Source organism: Tachyglossus aculeatus, chromosome 26 (genome assembly GCF_015852505.1).
Source record: "Tachyglossus aculeatus isolate mTacAcu1 chromosome 26, mTacAcu1.pri, whole genome shotgun sequence".
Lineage (NCBI taxonomy): Eukaryota > Metazoa > Chordata > Mammalia > Monotremata > Tachyglossidae > Tachyglossus > Tachyglossus aculeatus.
The window spans coordinates 11,929,388-11,949,994 of NC_052091.1; the positions used below are offsets into that span (position 1 = coordinate 11,929,388).

Genomic DNA, 20,607 nt, shown 5'->3' on the forward strand with positions numbered 1-20,607 from the left:
AGCCCATTCCACATTACCAAGCTTACCTAAAGTGAAAAGTTTAGGAAATATTAACCACCAAGATCTATTTTCTTCTGGACAAGTTCAGTAAATTGTTCCTGGACTTTTTCTTTCAAAATTTAGATGCATAATGTTTGGGTCAAGTACTTTATGGAGTGAGAAATACAGAAGTTTATCTCAGAGTTCAGGCCCAGGAGAATATGGGGTGTCTGGCTTACGTGGCAAGGGTAAAGTATCTGGCAAATTCACATTCCCACAGCTGTGATTTTAATTGCATGCAAGGGGCAGGAAGGAATCCAAACATTAAGCAATTTAATATTTTATTTTTTCTTCAATATTACAATTCCAAAGAGTCTTGTAAAGTACTCCACTTAGCAGATGAACCAATTTGATTTGACTTTAAAACACGATCTGTGGCACTCCTTTTGGAAAGCCTCACTCACTCAAAACATCTGTGTTCACTTACGCGGCTTGGAAGGGACTCACATTCATTTCTACATGGCCCAAGGAATGCCGAAGCCCGACTATAAACAGAAAATGGTTTATGGTTCTTTTTTTTTGCTTTTTCAAAACCACCATCAAGTTATTTCTCAGTCACATTGTTTGCCACTGCCCTTTGTCCTTTCTGCTCCTTAACCACAAACAGAAGTTTTGATACATGCGAAGAACAGAAAAGTATTAAAATGGAACATTATACAACACCATAAACCATTAATAAAAAGAAAACTAACATGTTATGCTTGCTTACAGTACTGGTTCTTCCAGTATAGTAGGCGCTAATATTAATATCTGGAGCCAGTTGTCCTGGCTAAAAACTTCCTCTCTAGACTAACAGCTGTCAGCTTTGCTGCAAGTAACCCAGAGAGTTACCTGGTGTAATTGGATCCATGCATACATAAAGTGAATGGTGACCAAGAAAATGGGAGAAGAGTAATTTAGTGGTTCGGTTTACATAAATATTATACACAATGGGGGCCATGCATAAGAAATAGTACTGTGAATATAAACATACATTACCTAAAAAATCTGTATCAAAATCTATACAAACACAAACTGTAGTGACACAAAAACTTGAAACAGGTGCATAATACATTAAAAAAAAAACCCCATACATTTAAGGGTTTGCCGTTTCTGCCCAGGGATTACGGAGAATTTCCAAGACAATATAAGTACTCGGATAACTCCTGTTGATTGCAGCGGTGGTGGTGAATGTTAATTCTCCCTCACTGCTTAGGAAGTTCATCACTGGGCAATCATTTTTGGTCTCCAGAGAATCCAGCACTTGCAGATCCCATTCCATTTGTGCTTGCCATCATTTAGTGGTGATCCTGCTTAATTACCACCTTAAAAAAGGGGGAGGTCCTTCCTGCTCCTTAACCCGATTCCTTATTCTCAAGAGAGCTTTTTCCCAGTTTCTTGCAGGGCAAACTTTTACCGGAGAGGTTATTATCTCCAAGAAGAGAGGGGCCACTTAGTGGCCTTTCTCCCTCAAGCTGCTCTGCTCTGATCCTTCCTGGCGGGATTCAGTAAACAAACTTCTGCCCATTGGGGTAGGCTTGGACACCCCAAATTCATTTCCTGTGCCTCCTACTCTGTCCCGCCTCTATTTAGATGGTTGCTAGGAAAATTTCTCCCCAGCACACAGGTCTATCAAGATGACCTGAAACACACACAGGTAACGAGTTTAACCCAACATTATCATTTCGATACAGTATTTATGAAGAAACCCTCAATAGAAACACAGAAACTTCAAAATCATAGTTGGCCTAGCACCTGCAATGTAACTCAGACAACATGAGGAGACTCATGGTGGTCCAAGCTCACTGAAATTGTAACTGATTTGCCAGATATGAGGGGCTTCCATAAAAGCCGTTCTCGAGTTAAACGATGATTGATTTATCTGTAGGTTCTCAAGCGTTTATGATGTCTTGGACTGCAGCTGTGATGAAGGCTCATTATAGCAAGGCTAAACAAAAAAAAAAACAAAAAAACTCGGCATGTAAAAGCATGACGACTATAGATTTTCAAAAAGTTCGATCTCAAATCTAGCTACTCCTAAGAAGAAAACTATAAAATTGATTCAGAATAAATTTAACACTTGGATACAAAATACGGCTAATGCATCATAGATCTGGTTAAAGATACAGAGACCAGCTCCTTCAACTTAGTGATAAACTGAATTAATGAAACCTAAGATCAGAAGTGGCGGAAAATACATCTGATCCGATTTGTTTTGAATACTGATTTAACTGTAGTATGGCTAAAGGTGGAGACTTTAAAAAAAGCTTGTTAACAATAATACTTCTGCTAATTGCATTTTTCAAGTGTCTCTAAATGTCTAGTAGACACTGCAAATACACATTATCTTTTGGGTTTTTTTCTGGATAATCTAAGGACTTGCAACTTAATATTACATTTGTCTCCAGTTAGACTACTGGATAGGAATACTCTCAGGACACCCATTAGAGTCGGACTGTGGTCTGATTTGGCATCACAATAATTCGCAGAAACAATGCAGCATACAGCTATAACACCACAAAAACAACTTAAGTGCATTTTCTATTACAAAACAAAAGAAATCTTCAAAGATAGGGGTTCCCGACACATTCTGATCTTGATTGAACAACCAGGATTGAAATTTCATAGCCATGTCCTCTATGACCCTTAGCATGTTGTCCCTGAAACCTGAATTCACAAAGCACATAGTTGACAACTGTTGACCCCCATCTACTGTCCTAACGTCAGCGACATGTGACCCTCAAGCAATCTATGACTTCCCTTTTGGTTTACCTACATTTTCCACATTTTCATGAGGAAATGCTAAAATTAACCAGGAACCAATGCAGAGTTGTTCACCCCATTAGTATAACCTAGTGGTGGCAACCTCTCTGACAAGTGAAATAGCGACTGAGGTGGAAATAGCGAATGTCCAATCTATAGTCCCTGAGGAATGAAATGGCCTGGAAGTAGAAACTGGAAAGTGCCATGCTAAAAGCAGTGGCCAATGAGGAAATGTGCTTTCACACCATTTGCCCAGCAAGGCAAATGGTTCAATCTGTTCTACCTCCTGAAAAGAACAGCTTGCATTAACCAAACGGTTCTCAGACAGTACAAGGTCCTTTACCTGCCAAAAGCACAACTACAAACTCTACCTCCCTCCCCTGGCCCCTACATCACTTGAAGAATGCTCTTGAACAGTGTTTCAATCCAATTTTTCATATCTGATCAATGAAAAGTCAATCCTTACTGTACCAATCCCCATCTCATTCCTCATTTTACCCTAAGACTGTCAACCTCAGAAAGCCAATAATCCATGGGCCTATCCCCGACCCAGTTATTTATGAAGAATTTGTTTGACTTGTAAGTGTTCCCTGATGTTGAAAGAATAACTGAAATTTGGGCTCCATATAATGGGGATTCCCCCAGGGAGCCTCCAGATTTCCCAGCAAGTTACTTGCAAGTCTAATGTTTGGGGGTGTTCTAGTGAAAGAACACTCAAAACATTACTTTAATAAATGAAATTTCAGGGGAATTTTCCAGTACATGAAAGAGGCTACATGAGATAAACAACTTGTGTTTAAAATGTTCAAAGAGCAGGGGTTTGAATTTTAATTATGGGGCTTGGGAAAAAATAGAATAATATAGTGCTTGTTTTTCTAGAGACCAATATTTTCAAGTTTACCATCTGCTGGGTCCAGACGATCACTTGACCACAGAGAAGCAGTGCTTGGATTTTTTTTTCTTAATGTAAATGCTGAAATTACATCACCGTGCCAGATGACTTTTAAGTTGTTACTTTGAAAATGCATATGGTATGACAAGCAAAGTCAGTGACTTCCTTTCTTCAAGGATGAGATGTTTCTAACTTTGCTTAAAGCACAAATGCTCTTGGGGTCTTAAAGAATCCCTCTAGACCGCTGACCGATTCACCAATCAAAACAGCTTTAAAACTTCGCTGCTCATGCACATAGCCACAGGGTAACCACAATAGATTGGCTGAGCTCAGCTGTAAACAGAATCGAGTAACCTCTAATGAGAAAAGGAAAATTTAAAAGTGCTGAATTATTTTGGAAATCTGTCCAGCACATTTCCAAATGCCACACACACAATTACATTCTGCTTTTAAAGAAATAGAAATATATTTGACTTTAATCTCCTTGATAAGCTTTGGTCGTGACAACAGGACAAATAAGTGTGCCAAGAAAACAAAAAGAAAGAGTCTGTGAATTCTCTCAATTGTCCTCTTCGTCATCACTGATGAGGTCTCTCTTGTCGGGGTTGGTCTCTCGTTCTCGCAGAAAGTCCTCCCGAATGGCTTCGAGTTCCGTGAGCTCAAGACGCACTTTTTCCAGGTGGTAGGTTCTCCGGTTCCTTATCTGACGCAGTGGGAAAGGATTCAGGTCTCCAAAGGAAATGTTGATCAACTTCCTGGAAGAACAAATGTGAATCAGGGGCTGACCTCCATCAGAGATCCAAGCAGACAAATTAAAGTTTAATTCAGCACTGTCCAGTCTTCTACATCTGAGAAGTCGGAGCATGCGTGTGGAACCTGGATACACATTAGCCACTGGAAGTGATACTGATTTTACAGGCATTCAAGGCAGTCAAGTCAAACGTAACTCGGGCATTATGGAACCCCAGAAAACCACCACAAGGGAACAGTTCTTGAGACTATGGAAAGCAGACAATATGGACAAATAGATACAGATACACACACACAAGGTCTCATGTGGAATCTTGGGGGTAGGGGCGGAGTTTTTTGTTTTTTTTTATTTGGCACTGGATAAGTGCTTCTTATATGTGACAAAAACTGCTCTAAGAGCTGGGAAAGATACAAGTTAATCAGGTTGGACACAGTCCCTGTCCCACATGGGGCTCACAGTCTAAGCAAGAAAGAGAAAAGGTATTAAATCCCCATTTTACAGTTGAGGAAATTGAAGCACAGAGAAAAGTGAAGTGACTTGTCCAAATTCACACATCAGGAAGTTGGCAGAACCAGGGTTAGAACTTAGGTCCTCTGACTCCCAGGCACATGCTCTTCCCATGCTGCTTCCCTGTGATTATTTCACATCACTCACCATTCAACGGGCTATTTTAAGTTTTGCCACTTTGCCAATGATTAACTAAACCTTCAAATCAGTTTTTACCAATTCTTTTATTACAGCTATTAAATACTGTCAATTTTACCTGTATCAGTAGCTACTCAGCACCCACTCTGTGCAGAGCAAATAGTACAAAGGCACGGAAATGCACAACAGAAGTAAAAGACTTGATCTCTGCCCTCAAGGATCTGAATGGAGTCCCTGTTGAGTGTGGCAAATCAGCCTCAATTCAGAGATTTTACGATTGAGAGCCGGCGAGAATGTTAGTGGTTTGGTCTGTCCACTTCACCGATGGCCATAGGTGATTCTTTGCCCAGAAACCTTTAGCACTGCTAGCACTCCTGTAATGGGTTGCCTGACTCCCCAAAGCAGCGCTCTTTCTGATGGACCCACGTCAGAAAGTGGACTACAACAAGGAGCTGAAGATCTAAAGCCTCTGATATTGGTCTTTTACAGAAAGCCTACATGAATGAATATTTGTGTATGTGCATCACAGACTGTCAGCACCCTCCCCCTGAGGGACAGGGACCATGTCAAATTCCCAACTGCGTATTTATCCCAGCACTTAGTACAGTGCCCTGCACACGGTAAACGCTTCATAAATACCATTACTCCAATATAACCGTGTCAAGTTTGTCGGGAAAATTTTAAAGAGTACACACTGTGCTCTTTAAGCTCTCCCCTCCCTCCCTACATCCCCCACCTGCCCAGACTGACACTGCCTTTGCTTCCCTGGCCTTTCCAAAACTCTGGTTACTTCTGGTCTCTGCACCCAAAAGCAGAAAACTGAACTATGGAGAGCAGAGGGAGGAGAGTGCAAGGGGATCTGACTTGGGTCTCATTCTCCGGGGGGTGGGTGGGGTGGTTGGGGAAGGAGTTTTAAGATAAGATTAATGCTCTTTGACCAATCCCCACAAAGGCTCTCATCCCAGGCCCTCAACTCCTATTTTGAGGTGGCCCTGTAGGCGGTGGACCTCACCCACCATCCATACATTCTGAAATTGTAAAACCACAGATAATGCAATCTTATATACATCTCTCAAGAGTTGTTTATCAATAAAACATACAGAATACCCCAAAATGGGTCCCAACACATTATTAAAACAGTAACGGGCAGGGGTTTTTTCACTACAGTTCCATGAACTAAGCTTATTGTGGGCAGGGAATGTGTCTGTTTATTGTTGCATTTTACTCTCCCAAGCACTTAGTACAGTGTTCTGCACACAGTAAATGCTCAATAAATACAACTGAATGAATGAACTAGTAGCACTACAAAGCATCACTTATTCTGTGTCAACACTGACGGCCTGATTCAGGAGTATTGACTTTTACTGTACTTTCAAAATCCCAGGGACCTGCATTTAAACGGAAAACCAAATACCGTTTGTCAAAATATAAAACCTCAGCTGTCTTTTTTGTTCTGAAGGTTGGTAAACTTTTATCAGGAGAGAATAAATTAAGAGGGCGATCCTTTGAATATCTCTTCATCCTAAACTCTGCTGAAAATGTACTCCTTTGAATATGCACCTAATACTACAACAAAGAATTTTCCAGTCAGGAAATGGCAAAAAAAAAAAAAAAAGAAATAATAATGTCCTTCATCTGGAATCTTAGAGCAGATTACCAACTAAGGCTCTTCCAAGTGACAAATAAAGAAACATGCCCAGAGAGACTAAGTATCTCACGCGAGGTCAAAGGACATGGTAGGGTTGTGTGCTGAGCAGAAAACTCTAGTGTCTAGACAGCCAATCCCCTGGGTTCCATGACAAACAACTGCTAGCTTGTCATGAGCAGGGAATTTGTCTGTTATACTATGTTGTCCCAAGCACTAAGTAGTACTCTGCACACAGATACTGTTCGATAAATACAACTGATTGACTGGAGGTGATGAGTTGACTGAGGTCTCCAGGTTCCTGGGCCACAATAATAACAATCATAATAATAATCGTGATATTTGTTAAGTGTTTACTATGTGCCAGGCAATGTACTAAGTACTAGGATGGATACAAGCAAATCAGGTTGGACACAATCCCTGTCCCACATGACGCTCACAGTCTTAATCCCCATTTTACAGATGAAGGACCCTGAGGCACAAGGAAGCCAAGTGACCTGCCCAAGGTCACACAGCACACAAGAGGTGGAGCCAGGATTAGAACCCAGGTCCTTCTCACTCCCAGGCCTGTGCCCTACCCACTAGGCCATGCTGCTTCCCATGCACAGCTAGCACAGGTTGAGAAAGTGGGCATGTGGTGGCCCTGGCTGGGGCAGGGAGAGTTTTACAGGGAAAAACTGGCCCCCGGTCTTCTGGGAAGGGTGCCAACCTCAGGAAGCTGGGGATGCTAACTGAAATGTTATACCCACCACAGGCGACTCTGAAGCTGATGCCGTGGTGGTTATTTGTGTGAGGCAGCCCCTTGCTATAGACGGTGTTCTTTAATCTTTGTTTCAATTAAAGTCTAATATAAAAAGGGTGGAAAACGATTTTTTTGTAAGTCTGAAGGGTTTCTTTTGGTCTGGTCTTTATAAATTGATGTCCATTTGGCAACTCACAAGGTGGCGCTAAACAGCCAGGTTCTTATGCAAGGAGAAAATTAAATGCTTTCAAAGTTTGGTTTCAAAATGTTATTTTTTTTCCCCCCAAAACCCCCCAAAACACCCTGATCCCAGACCGACCTATATTTCTATCATCATTAAACATGTAATTCAGCAAACATCTGGTAGTCAGAACATTGCAGTACATCCTAAGGGGGTTACGTAAGCATTTTGTGACTGTCTTGGGCCTTCTACTGGAAGGCCTCTGGCTTGGAAGAAAACCAAATATGTACGGCGATCCTAGGAAAGCTCATTTTCAGGAGAAACTGAGCTACTTTAACTCTCAAAGTAGTAAACTTGAACTATGGTCCTTCCAGGATGCAGGGGTTTAACAGACTGTCCCTTCTGGTTTGTTCTGCTTCTAATGGTTTTATGCTTCACGGGACAAATACTCTTACAGGGATTCAGGATTAGGTGCAAAACTGAAACTGGATATTTTGACTTGGTAAGCAACAAGTCACTACAGTAGAAGAACAAAATGGATCAGAATTGTAAATCCATCCCTTATTTCAAGGTCCTCCAGAAGCTGGGTAACTCGGCCTATCTGGATCAGACACTGTGATTGTGAGCATGCTGGTGAACTTGGGCCGGATCGGGAGAGAGAGAGGTTACGGGGGTGATGAATATTGGAGAGAAAGGGGGAAAGGGAAGAAGGGAGGGGAGGGGAACCTAAGAGTTCTCCACTTCTCTGCAATTGAGTTGCCACAGCTATGTCAGTTTCTTGGCTCTCACTGAACTCCAAAGGCAGGCCAGAGAGGCGTGGACTAGATAGAGCCTGGGTTTCAGAAGGTCCTGGGTTCTAATTGTAAGCTCCACTATTTGTCTGCTGTGTGACCTGGGGCAAGTCACTTCACTTCTCTATGCCTCAGTTTCCTCATCTGCAAAGTGGGGATTAAGCCTGTGAACCCCAAGTGGGGCAGGGACTATGTTCAACCGGATTAACGTGACTCTACGCCAGTACTTAGTACAGTGCCTGGCACATGGATAGCATTTAACAAATACCACAATACCCTCTGGTCTGGAGTCCTGAGGACAAGGTTGGGGCTGTGGCTGGGCAACTGCTTAGTACAGTGCTCTGCACACGGCAAGCGCTCAATAAACACGACAATGAATGAACTGCTATGACAGCACAAGCCCCTCCCCTCTGCCCTCGTCCCCCAGGCCGTCAATCTCTCTGTCTCACTTCTCCAGGTAGGAGATACCATCACTGATTCCAGGATCTCTGGGACCCTGCAGTGGCCTCCACCTCAGCCTCAAGGGACTCTGGGGTCAGAGGAGGGAGGATCCTCCTGATTAGGCCCTAGAGCTTTATGGAAGTAGCGGCATCAAGCAATTCAACAATAGTACTTTTGATGCACTTGTGTGCAGAACATTATGCTAGGTGCTTGAAAGAGGACAACACAGAATTAGTAGACACAATCCTTGCCCTCACAGATCTTATACTCAAGTGGACAAGACAGACACTATCAATCAATCGTATTTATTGAGCGCTTACTGTGTGCAGAGCACTGTACTAAGCGCTTGGGAACTACAAGTTGGCAACATATAGAGACGGTCCCTACCCAGTAGTGGGCTCACAGTCTAGAAGAAAGTCTAGACTAAAAGAAATTACTGTTAGGGGCAAAAAGGAAAAGGGGATATGATTATGAGTTAGTGCTTAAACAGTTGGAATGGAAGTGCTCAAATGGTAGGTAGGAGCTCCAAACTGGGGAGATTAGAATTTTTTAAGGTATCTGTTAAGGGCTCCCTATGTGCCAGGTGGATACAAGACTGCACGTGGTCGACGTTCCACGTAAATTAATTGGGAAAAGTCTCAATGAGGTGGCTTTGAGGCACTTCATATTCATCCCACCCCCAGTGCGGTAGCATTTATGTACGAATCCTTATTCTCTCCATTTCATCTATCGGGAATTTATTTTAATGTCTGTCACCCTCTCTAGACCATAAGCTCCTTGTGGGGAGGGATTGTGACTACCAACTCTTTTCTGTTGTACTCTCCCAAGCACTTAATATAGTGCTCTGCACAAAGTGAGTGGTCAAAAATACCACTGATTGACTGATTAAAGGAGATGTGATTTCAGAAGGGCTTCGAATAATAGTAATAATATTAAGTATTTTCTATGTACCAATCACTGTACCAAGCACAGCACTAGGCACTGGAGTAGATACAAAATAAATCAGATCAGACACAGCTGAAGATGGGGAGAACTGTGGACTGGGGGACAGTGTTTGGCAGGGAGTATGCACTTAACAAATACCATTATTATTACTATATGAAGCAGGGTGAAGTTCCAGAAATGGTGAGGACCCGAAAAAGAGGTCAGTGTTGGGAGAAGCTAAAACAAGGTGCAGTAAGGTTAGTTTGAGAGGAGAAAGAGCAAGATTTGGGATGCAGTGGGAGAAGAGAGTAGATACACTGGAGGGTGAGAGGGAAGGGCTGAATTCTGGAGATGTTGAAAAGACATGAAACGATCTGGTGATGGACTGAATATGGGAATTGAATGGGAGAGAAGTCAGGAACAGTGATGCGCTTGACGGCCTGAGAAACAGGGAGAATGATGGTTGTGTTGACTGTGATGGGAAAGTTCACTGGAAGAAAGGATTTTGGTAGGAAGATGAGGAGTTCAATTTTGGGTATTCTGAGCTTGAGGAGCTGGTGGGACATCTAGGTAGAGCGGTCTTGGAGGCAGAAGGAAAAGGAAGGGGGAACATTTTCTACTTCCTTTCTACAGTTGCTGGCACTGAAACGTGTGGATGCACCTTTACTCCCTTGTTTCCAAACCCATGGGGCCAATAACCCCGATGCTACATGGAGTTTGCATTCCTGATTAGAACTCATTAGCCAGGATTTCGACAGAATCTCCAAAGTAATCAAATAGCACTTACCGAGCATCGAGAATAGTGCGTGTGAAGTAGCGGAGATACTTGAAAATGGACATTGAATCTTGGAGCTTCAAGATTTCCTCTTCCTTGTACTTAAAAAGTGCTAGAGCAAAACGGAAAATGACCTGTGAAGTTGAAAATAAAATGTCAGTGAACATTAAACACGCACCATTATATTTCTGTGATCACTTTCCCATCCAAGCTGTCACCAAAACCTGCTGGTCTCACCTCTGCAACACTGCCAAGATCTGCCCTTTCCTCTCCATCCAAACTGCTACCCTGCTCGTTCAAGCTCTCATCCTATCCCGTCTGGACTACTGTATCAGCCTCCTCTCCGATCTACCATCCTCCTGTCTCTCCCCTCTTCAATCCATACTTTACGCCACTGCCTGGATTGTCTTTGTCCAGAAACACTCTGGGAATGTTACTCCCCTCCTCAAAAATCTGGAGACTTTTGATTGGTGGCTACCGATCAACCTACGCATCAGGCAGAAACTCCTCACCCTCGGCTTCAAGGCTGTCCATCACCTCGTCCCCTCCTACCTCACCTCCCTTCTCTCCTTCTACAGCCCAGCCCGCACCCTCCACTCCTCTGCTGCTAATCTCCTCACCATGCCTCGTTCTCACCTGTCCCGCCATCATCCCCCTGGCCCGGAATGCCCTCCCTCCTCACATCCGCCAAGCTAGCTCTCTTCCTCCCTTTAGGGCCCTACTGAGAGCTCACCTCCTCCAGGAGGCCTTCCCAGATTGAGCCCCCTCCTTCTTCTACCCCTCCTCCCCCTCTCCATCCCCCCCACCTTACCTCCTTCCCCTCCCCACAGCACCTGTATATATGTATATATGTTTGTATGTTATTTATTACTCTACTTATTTACTTTATTTGTACATATTTATTCTTTTTATTTTATTTTGTTAATATGTTTTGTTTTGTTCTCTGTCTCCCCCTTCTAGACTGTGAGCCCACTGTTGGGTAGGGACCGTCTCTATATGTTGCCAACTTGTACTTCCCAAGCACTTAGTACAGTGCTCTGCACACAGTAAGCGCTCAATAAATACGACTGAATGAATGAATGAACCCTAGTGTTGAGGGATTTGACACTGGGACCTGCCAAATCCAGGGAAAATGGGACTGACTTTTGGTACTGGGGAAAACTGTGGCTGGCCAAAACTCAGGTGCGTAAGGTGCCATTCATTCTGAAGTTTGCCTCAATCTAAAAACGGCAGCCTTGAGTGTCTAAAGGTGCACCGTCACTTCCCTCTCAGTGTCCTTCCCCTTGACATGGCCCAGAGAAAATCTCAGTCTTCTTTGGGAACATTACAGTGGCCGAGTGGAAGGGGTAGGGCAGGGAGTCAGGAGAACTAGGTTTTAATTCCGCTTCTGCCATCTGTTTAATGCGTGACCCTGGGCAATTTGCTACTCTTCTCTGGGCCTCCATTCCTTCATCTGTAAAACAAGGATTAAATATATGTTCTCCCTCCCCTTCAGACTCTGCATGATGTGTGGGACGGGCTGGGTTCGATCTGATGATCCTGTATCTACCCAGGGTTTAATACAGTGCTTGGCCCATATTAAAGCTCTCAACCCTCAACCCCACAGTTCTTGTGTACATATAACAATAATGATTGTACTTAAGTGCTTACTGTCTGCCAGGCACTGCTCTAAGCGCTGGGATAGATACAAGGTAATCAGGTTGTCCCACGTGGGGCTCACAGGCTCAATCCCCATTTTACACATGAGGTAATAGAGGCACAAAGAAGTTTTAAGTGATTTGCCTGAAGTCACACAGCTGATAAATGGCACAGCCGGGATTAGAACCTATGACCTCTGACTCCCGAGCCTGTGCTCTTGCCACTAAGCCACACTGCTTCTCAATAATGGTACTTGTTAAGCGCTTACTATGTGCCAAGCACTGTTCTAAGCGCTGGGGTAGATGCAAGGTAGTCATGTGGGACAAAGTCCCTGTCCTACATAGGGCTCACAGTCTTAATCCACATCTTACAGATAAGGTAACAGGCCCAGAGAAATGAAGTGACTTGCCCAAGGTCACATAGCAGACATGGGGCAGAGCCACAATTAGAACCCATGACCTACTGACTCCCAAGTCATTAAGCCATGCTGCTTTAAATTTTATATAATTTATTTATATTTATTTATATCTGTCTGTCTCCTAGTTTGTTATGGGTAGGGAACATATCTGCTAACTCTGTTGTGATGTACTCTTTCAGCACTTAATACAGTGCTCTGCAGGTAGTAAATGCTCAATAAATACAATTAACTGATTGTTAATAAATACCACAATTATTATTATTATCAGTTGGCCAATTGACAAGACTGAGGTCACACACATCCATCCTGGGTAGCAATCATTGTTTCAAAAATACACCTAGATGACACTTTGTGCTATTTCTCTGCTCCTTGATTTTATTCTGCTGCATTTTCATATGCCAGGGCAGCTCGACTTAAAGGGCTCAACACCGTATCAATGTACCTTGTGTATTTCCTTAAAATAAAGTTGGGAAACATACCTTTGGTCCCTCATAAAGAAAAGAGTCCCATATTTTGAAGAGGATATCACTGACAACGCTGTCCACGAACACCACCAGAAACCAGTTGAAGGTAATGAGCGTGTAGTCGACTTTGTACTGCTCAAAGTGGGCATGCAACCGAGGCAGCTTTTCACTCATGAGATCCTTGAACACTCGTTGGTCCACCTCGAGGAAAAGAAACCAGGTAGAGATGTGAGCAATATCAACCCTCGTCCACCTGGAAAATCACCTTTTTTTGGCTTTTAATGTTCACAGAGTGCTATTTAGAGTGCACACATACATGGGTTTTTATTCTAAGGAGGAATGACATGATGTTGAGGGTACTGCTGTTCATATGTGTGTCTGAATGGACTCATGGGTTACCAATAGTAGTGCACACATGGAGTCCACTTGAAAGTTGGCCTTTACTTAATGATATGGTGGCTATGTGCAGGGCCTTTTGCTGCTGTGATGTCTCCCCACCACCCTCAAATGCAGGTTCTTTGACCGCTCTTCTGAAAAGGGGCCTTCCCAGAGGCGCTTCCTGATGTAAGATTTTTGTGGGCAAGGAATGTGTCTGTTTATTGTTGCACTGTATTCTCCCAAGTGCTTACTATAGTGCTCCACACACAGTAAGTGTTCAATAAGCATGACTGTATGATGTTCAATAAGATTGATGTTCCTGGCCTTCCAAAGCCAGACTGTGTAATTTCACACACTATTGCGATGTCTCTTTAAGTGTGTGAGCGATCCAAAGGAAGGCATCAGCTCCTGGATGACCCTCTCAGGAAATCTCGATGATGTGTATAATCTATTCAGCCTCGCCCAGTCTGCCTCCAGAATGCGGAGACACGGTAGGCATTTATCAATGATCCATTCGGTGAGGTGGCCTTGATGTGCTTTGCTGCACCTCTTCTGTACCTGCCACTCTAAAATCACTGTTTTATAGAATTTTGCCACCTACTGCCACATTACCATTCCAAGTACTGCACAGTCCCCGTTGTCATACAGGAACTATTCCAAAAAGCTTGTGGCTGGGGTCTTGCCAGTGACACAAAATACTGTTATGCACATCAGTGCCACATTCAACTTCCTCTCCTTTCTCCTGTTAGAGAATGATGATGGTGGTGTCTTTGAAAGTCTTTGGCATTTCCTTGGCCCTCCATAAATTGGCAGCAACCCTCCACAAACTTCCAAGTCGACCCCTCTCCTTCCCACTTGTAAATCTTAGTGAGTATGTATGTCACGGGATCCAAAGCTTTCGCTGTCCCTAATGGCTTTCTTTAGAGCACTGACTTCTTCTAAGTGGGAAAGAGATCAATTCATATCAAACTCAATGGGCCTCCCTACTTCAAAGGGTCATAACTTTGATGTTGGAAAGTAGACTGAAATAGGTCACTGAAATATGGCTACCTTCCCTTTGAGCAGTAAGGATGTGAATCTATTCTTTGGTGTGATAGCGCAACCTTTAGTCATAGCTTTACACAACGCTCGGCATCTCTGGTCTTGTAGTCCACTGTTTCTTGTGGTTATGGAGTCTCTCGGTCACATAAGAGAGCTTTAACTTTTTACACTTTAAAACTTTAACTTTTTTAACCTCTACCCAACCAGTCTTCAAGGCCCCTATTTGAACCCTTTCAAAGCTTTCCCCCAGATTTCGTCCAACTCATTCCCCTCAGGATTCTCCCTGTGCCCACCATTTCCTTGCAAAATGAAGGGGGCATAAGCAGCGTGGTGGCCTCAAAGAGGTTTTTGTGGATAAGCTGAGCAAAATTCAGCGGCCACCAGGTGACCAAATAATCTTCCCCTGAGGCAAAGCAGCTCTGTTCATAGCACAGTGTCAACCACAGACCCAACGAAAGAGGATGTGGAAGTACCCCTAAAGTCTCCCTCCTCCACTCAAAACATTTCTTGCACAATTTTAACATGCTGTTCCCCTTACCATCTTATTCACTGCAGTGACATAAATGCTGGAACCTTGGACATTATTTTTAATTGACACCACCTTCCCGATTTCATTCTACAAATTCACAACTGCAAAATTCAAGGCATAATGTGATACCTGTGATCCCAGGAGAGTTTTTGTATAATAGTCTTGAGGCATAAAAACTTCCACTATAGTAACTAGACACCAGAAAGCATCTTCTTGTTCCAAATATAGGAGTGCGATTGCTACCAATCTACAAATAGAGAAAAAGGAAAAATATGCAGACAGGTTTGCCCCGGGTAAATATTTTTTTCCATCTTGCTTATCCACAGGCATAGCAAATTATTCACTGTTCTCTCTTTCAAAAGCTACACCCATTTAGAGCTCCTCAGTAGAGAAAATGAAATAAGCAAACAATACTTAGGAAACAATAAGTGTTCTTGCTATGAATGAACAGACTACATTTCCCTTCTCAAGTCTCAGACTAGCCCACTGAACCTGGAACTTGGCATCTAACGTTTATTGGAATCTTAATAATAATAATGGCAATTATTATTATGGTACTTGTTAAGCACTTACTATGTGCCAAGCACTGTCCTAAGTGATAGCGTAGATACAAGTTAATTAGACTGGGCACAGTCCCTGTCCCACATGACACTCACACTCAATCCCCATTTAACAGAGGTAACCGAGGCCCAGAGAAGTGAAGCGACTTGCCCAAAGTCACACAGCAGACAAGTGGCAGAGGTGGGATTAGAACCTAGGTCCTACTGACACCCGGGCTCATGCTCTATCCACTAAGCCATGCTGCTTCTCTAACTGTTCATGCCTTGTATATGGACTGAATTGATAAAGAATGATCAATTAATATAGCATAATTACGTCATATGCTAAGCTCGAGTCTTGTTCTTAATAAGACTTTAAAATTTTCTTCAGTAGGCTCCTCAAGTGGGGTGGGTGCAACATCTAGTCTTTGCCCAGGGTAATAGTAGGGTAGCATCAGGTCTGATCCCAGGCCATGGAGATCTGAGGAAAACAGCTTGGCCGAAAGGAAAGTGTAAGAGTCTAGGAGTCAGGGGACCCAAGCTCTAATCTGTGGTGTGACCTTGGGTAAATCAATTAACTTCTCTGTCCTCAGTTTACTCATCTGTAAAATGGGGATTAAATCCTACTCCCTCCCACTTAAGAGTGTGAGCCCCATATGGGATAGGGACAGTGTTAACCTGATTATATTGTATCTACCCTGGTGTTTAGTAGAGTGCTCAGCATGTGGTAAGCACATAAGTATTATTATTCTATCGTCATTACTATTGTTAATAAGGGTACCTTGCCAACCCAGCAGACTCAGGACAAGGGCTACCTGCAGGAGGGTAATTCAGTGCTCTGCATACAGTAAGTGCTCAATAAATAGCACTGACTGATTGATTCCGTCTTGTTCGTCCCAAATCTCTGACAATCAACCAACGGTATTTATTGAGCACTTACTGTGTGCAGAGCACTGTACTAAGCATATGGGAAAGTATGACACAACAGAGTTGGTAGACCAGTGCTTGGCACATAGTAAGTGCTTAATACCATTATTATTTATTACAGTGATCGATGATGAGGGCTTTCAAGGTAAAAAGAGTAGATATAATTTGGGGGGAGAAAAGGTAATAGATTTTTATAGTGGGTATACAAATTTCAAATTTAAATTTCAAAAACTTGGGGCGTCACTTTAGTTTTTATTTTGATGATTTACAGACAGCAACATCTGACTGGCAAGTGTTTGACAATATTATTCCTTCCTGGTGTTTGACAAATGATATGGATGCCTTTGGTGTCACAGAGATATGTCGGGAAACCAGCAATGTGCAGGCAACCTTGCTTAATTCCAGGTTCAACCCCAAATTAAATTTTAGGGGGTTGGGGGACTTGGTCAAATGTTTGAGGGGTAGAAATCAGGAACACCCCCAAAATAACATACTCCAGCAGTAACCAAAGCTCCCAGAACTGAGGCTCTAATTCCTCAGGCAAATTAAGAAACTGAATATGGAACTGGACAACTAAACTATTTGGTTTCTGGGCTATTTAACAAAGTGGGCTGTAGGTACAGTGATACAATTAACACCAACACCTCAACTCCCAGCTCATGAGTCAGGTTGTCCCTTGAAGACAAGGTATCAGCATCCCCTTTTCCCCCTGTATCAATCAATCAATGATATTTATTGAGTGTTTACTATGTGCAGAAAGCTCTATTAAGTGCTTGGGAGACTACAACAAAAATAGCACACATTCCCTACCCATGACTACCTTACATTCTAGACTGCACAGTCCTGTGGGCAGGGAATGTGTGTACCAACCCTGTTGTATTGTAGTCTAAGAGCTTAATTCAGTGCTCTGCACAGAGCAAAAGCTCAATAACCACCATGGATTGACAATGGACCCAGCTTTTCCTTTCCCAGGGGAGTGGTCCAAGACAGCCCCAGGCCAGGGAGGAGATCCAGAACCAGGAGAGTTGGAAGGAAATTCAGAATACACTGCACAACGAATTCATAAAGGAATTTTAACAAAAGAATACACAGCAGGATGCGTAGCTAGAAAGCTAAAAACGGACAGCTCCAGATATTTTCCTCCAAAATATTTGTTTGGGATACTTTAAAGTAGAGCTACATGATGGCAAGCTTGAAAATAGTACATCTATACTTATGGGGAGAAGGTGAAACATTTAGTGCAAGAAAAATCTCTGGAATTTGTTAGCAAAAAGTTTTCGATGTAAAATTCAGTCATTCTAAACATTCTTTGGACCTTACTCTGAGAGACAATGGCATGAACAAATGGGCACTACCTACTTGTGGATCTATTTCTTCCTGTTGGGTCCACAATTTAGCATAATTTTCTCTTTTTTGCTAATCTCTAGGCAAAGAGAATCTTTTTGTTCTTGTTCAGTTATTCTTATAAAAAATTACAACAGAGCAATTACTAAACATTTCTTTTTTTCCAGATACATCTAAAACATATTTTCCAGTTACAGAAGAAAGAAGAGGAACCAAGTCATTTCAAAGTTTAACTATGATCCTGTCCATATCTATTTAGAGCATATTTTGTTTCTTTAAAGCATCTTGATGTTAAGAATATTAGGTATCAAACAGTTCACTACTATTTCTTTCCCAATTGTAGGTTTTCTATTAGTAAAATCATTTATTTAGAAATCAAAATAACTAATAACCCACAAGAAACTATTACTATGGTCAATATATGTTCAGCATTTCTGTACAGCCCCCTCCCTTTTACGTTCAATGAGCTCTTACCTGTTTAGACCTTGGCAATATCCAATATCTGGGTTTCTCCAAGAAAATGCCAGCAGAACGTTTCGCAACTTCTGTATCCCTTCAGAAGTGGGACAAGAGTAATGTTTGTTATTTGGCAAAGTTCGCAACAGATCCAGCTCAATTTGCTTCGATGCGGGATTCTGCTTTTCCAGAGCGTTCTGCAGCAATGTCTGGAAATAGCCCGGATCGGTGCTGTCTTTGAACTTTTTAGTGTGAAAGTTGATGCACCACTTCCACATTTTAGACCGATGCTCGTGTGGAATTCCAGTGCGGATAAGGCTTTTCAGTTCTGGAGAGCACATCATCTCTCTGTTCACTGTGCTCGCAAAATAGTTTTCCCACTTCACTCCAGTCGAAATATCCTGGTTTTCCGTGAGGTAAAGGGACTTGAGATCTAAGGCGCGCACTTTGGCTACCAGCTTCTCTTCTTCATCATCCTCGGGAACTGTCCGAAATCCATAAATGTCATATTCACTGGTAGTAAAAACAAAGAGTGAGATTATTATTATTATAAATAATAATAACAAGGGTACTTGTTAAGTGCTTACTATGTGCCAAGCACCGTTCTAAGCACTGAGGTAGTCACTGTCCCTCATGGGGCTCACACTCGTATCCTCATTTGACAGATGAGGTAACTGAGAAGTGAGCAACTTGCCTAAGGTCACACAGCAGACATGCGGGAGAGCCGGAATTAGAACCCAGGTCCTTCTTACTCCCAGGCCCATGCTCTATCCACTATGCCACACTGCTTCTCTTTGCTTCTCACCAGCTTTTAGGTTACACAGCTACAGAAAAATCCACATCTTGAGACTCAAGTTGCCTCAATAAAAGTCTCTGACCCACTTTCCCTTTTGATATCCCTCTTTGGTAGCAGAGAATAAAAGGGCAGGTCTGCAGTAAGCAAGCATGGATCCCACTGCAAGAGGCAGCTTGGGACAGTATTTTGAGATAAATATTACACATGCAATCTCTTTGCTCAGACATCTCCGACATTTAAACCGTGGTTACTCTTTTGGCATTGAGCCAAACTGATGAAGCAATATTTGAGGCCTCATTACCCAATTTCCCTGCTAAATGAAAAGTTGTTTTTTGCAAGGCATAAAAAGCCATGAAAGTAAACTGCAAACACTCATCTCATTTGCTATCAATACAGGAGAACCTTTACTCCTAATGCCAGCAGCCTAGATGGAGAATGCTGAGTGACACGGATGGTAAAAGGTGAGAGGAAAGAAGTTGGCAGCCTCCTGAAACCTATCTTGTCCCACCAAATTTCATCAGAAAGCCATGTGTTCACTCACAAACTGCTCGGTTTACTCAACTACTCGCCAAAGGAGTTACGCAAATATTCTTATTTCCCCTAACTGTAATCTATTTAAAACGTGGATAGAGCATGGGCCTGGGAGTAAGAAGGACCTGGGTTCTAATCCCGGCTCTCCCACATGTCTGCTGTGTGATCTTAGGCAAGTTGCTCACTTCTCTGAACCTCAGTCTCGTCCTGTAGACTGTAAGCTCCTTTGGGGCAGGAACTGAGTCTACCAACTCTGCTGCTCTGTACTTTCCCAAGTGTTTATTACAGTGGCCTGCACACAGTAAGCACTCAGTAAATACCACTGACTGATAAATCATTTAGAGAAAACAAAAGAGGAAAAAAAAAGTTATAAAGTCCCCAGATAGGTGAAGGTGCATTTCCCCAGCAGAGATGATCCCCAGTCTCGGAGGGCCCGAGTTTCCCGCTCCCAAGGCTGACTGCAGAATTTCCAGTTCATTTTCCTTAAACCCATTAAAAAGAAAAAACACAAAACCACCCTCACAAACACTGAATCAATCCACTGTAGTTATTGAGTGCTTACAGTATACAAAGCATCGTACTAAGCGCATAGGAAAGTTCAACCCAGTTGAGTTGAGCTAATGGTCTCGAGGGAGACACAGACATTAATAGTAGAGAAGCAGCGTGGCTCAGTGGAAAGAGCACGGGCTTTGGAGTCAGAGGTCATGGGTTCGAATCCCGGCTCCACCACATGTCTGCTGTGTGACCTTGGGCAAGTCACTTCACTTCTCTGAGCCTCGGTTACCTCATCTGTAAAATGGGGATTAAGACTGTGAACCCCACATGGGACAACCTGATCACTTTGTATCCCCCCAGCGCTTAGAACAGTGCTTTGCACATAGTAAGCGCTTAACAAATGCCAACATTAATTAATGAATTATGAATACGTAGTACATAAGTGCTGTGGGGCTGAGGGAGGGGTGAATAAAAGGTGCAAAT

The 20,607-nt window shown here is 42.8% G+C and overlaps 1 protein-coding gene across 1 annotated transcript in view; it reads right to left on the minus strand.

The window, feature by feature from the left end:
• Nucleotides 1–307: 307 nt before the first annotated feature.
• The window catches only part of TBC1D2B (TBC1 domain family member 2B), a 73,266-nt gene continuing 52,966 nt past the window's right edge, over nt 308–20,607 (minus strand). The window contains exons 11-15 of the mRNA XM_038767001.1: nt 18,321–18,815; nt 15,166–15,283; nt 13,104–13,289; nt 10,581–10,702; nt 308–4,428 (exon numbers count right to left, since the gene is read on the minus strand). Of these exons, the coding sequence (XP_038622929.1) occupies nt 4,233–4,428; nt 10,581–10,702; nt 13,104–13,289; nt 15,166–15,283; nt 18,321–18,815 (1,117 nt within the window). The 3' untranslated portion in view covers nt 308–4,232. The remainder of the gene's footprint in view (nt 4,429–10,580; nt 10,703–13,103; nt 13,290–15,165; nt 15,284–18,320; nt 18,816–20,607) is intronic.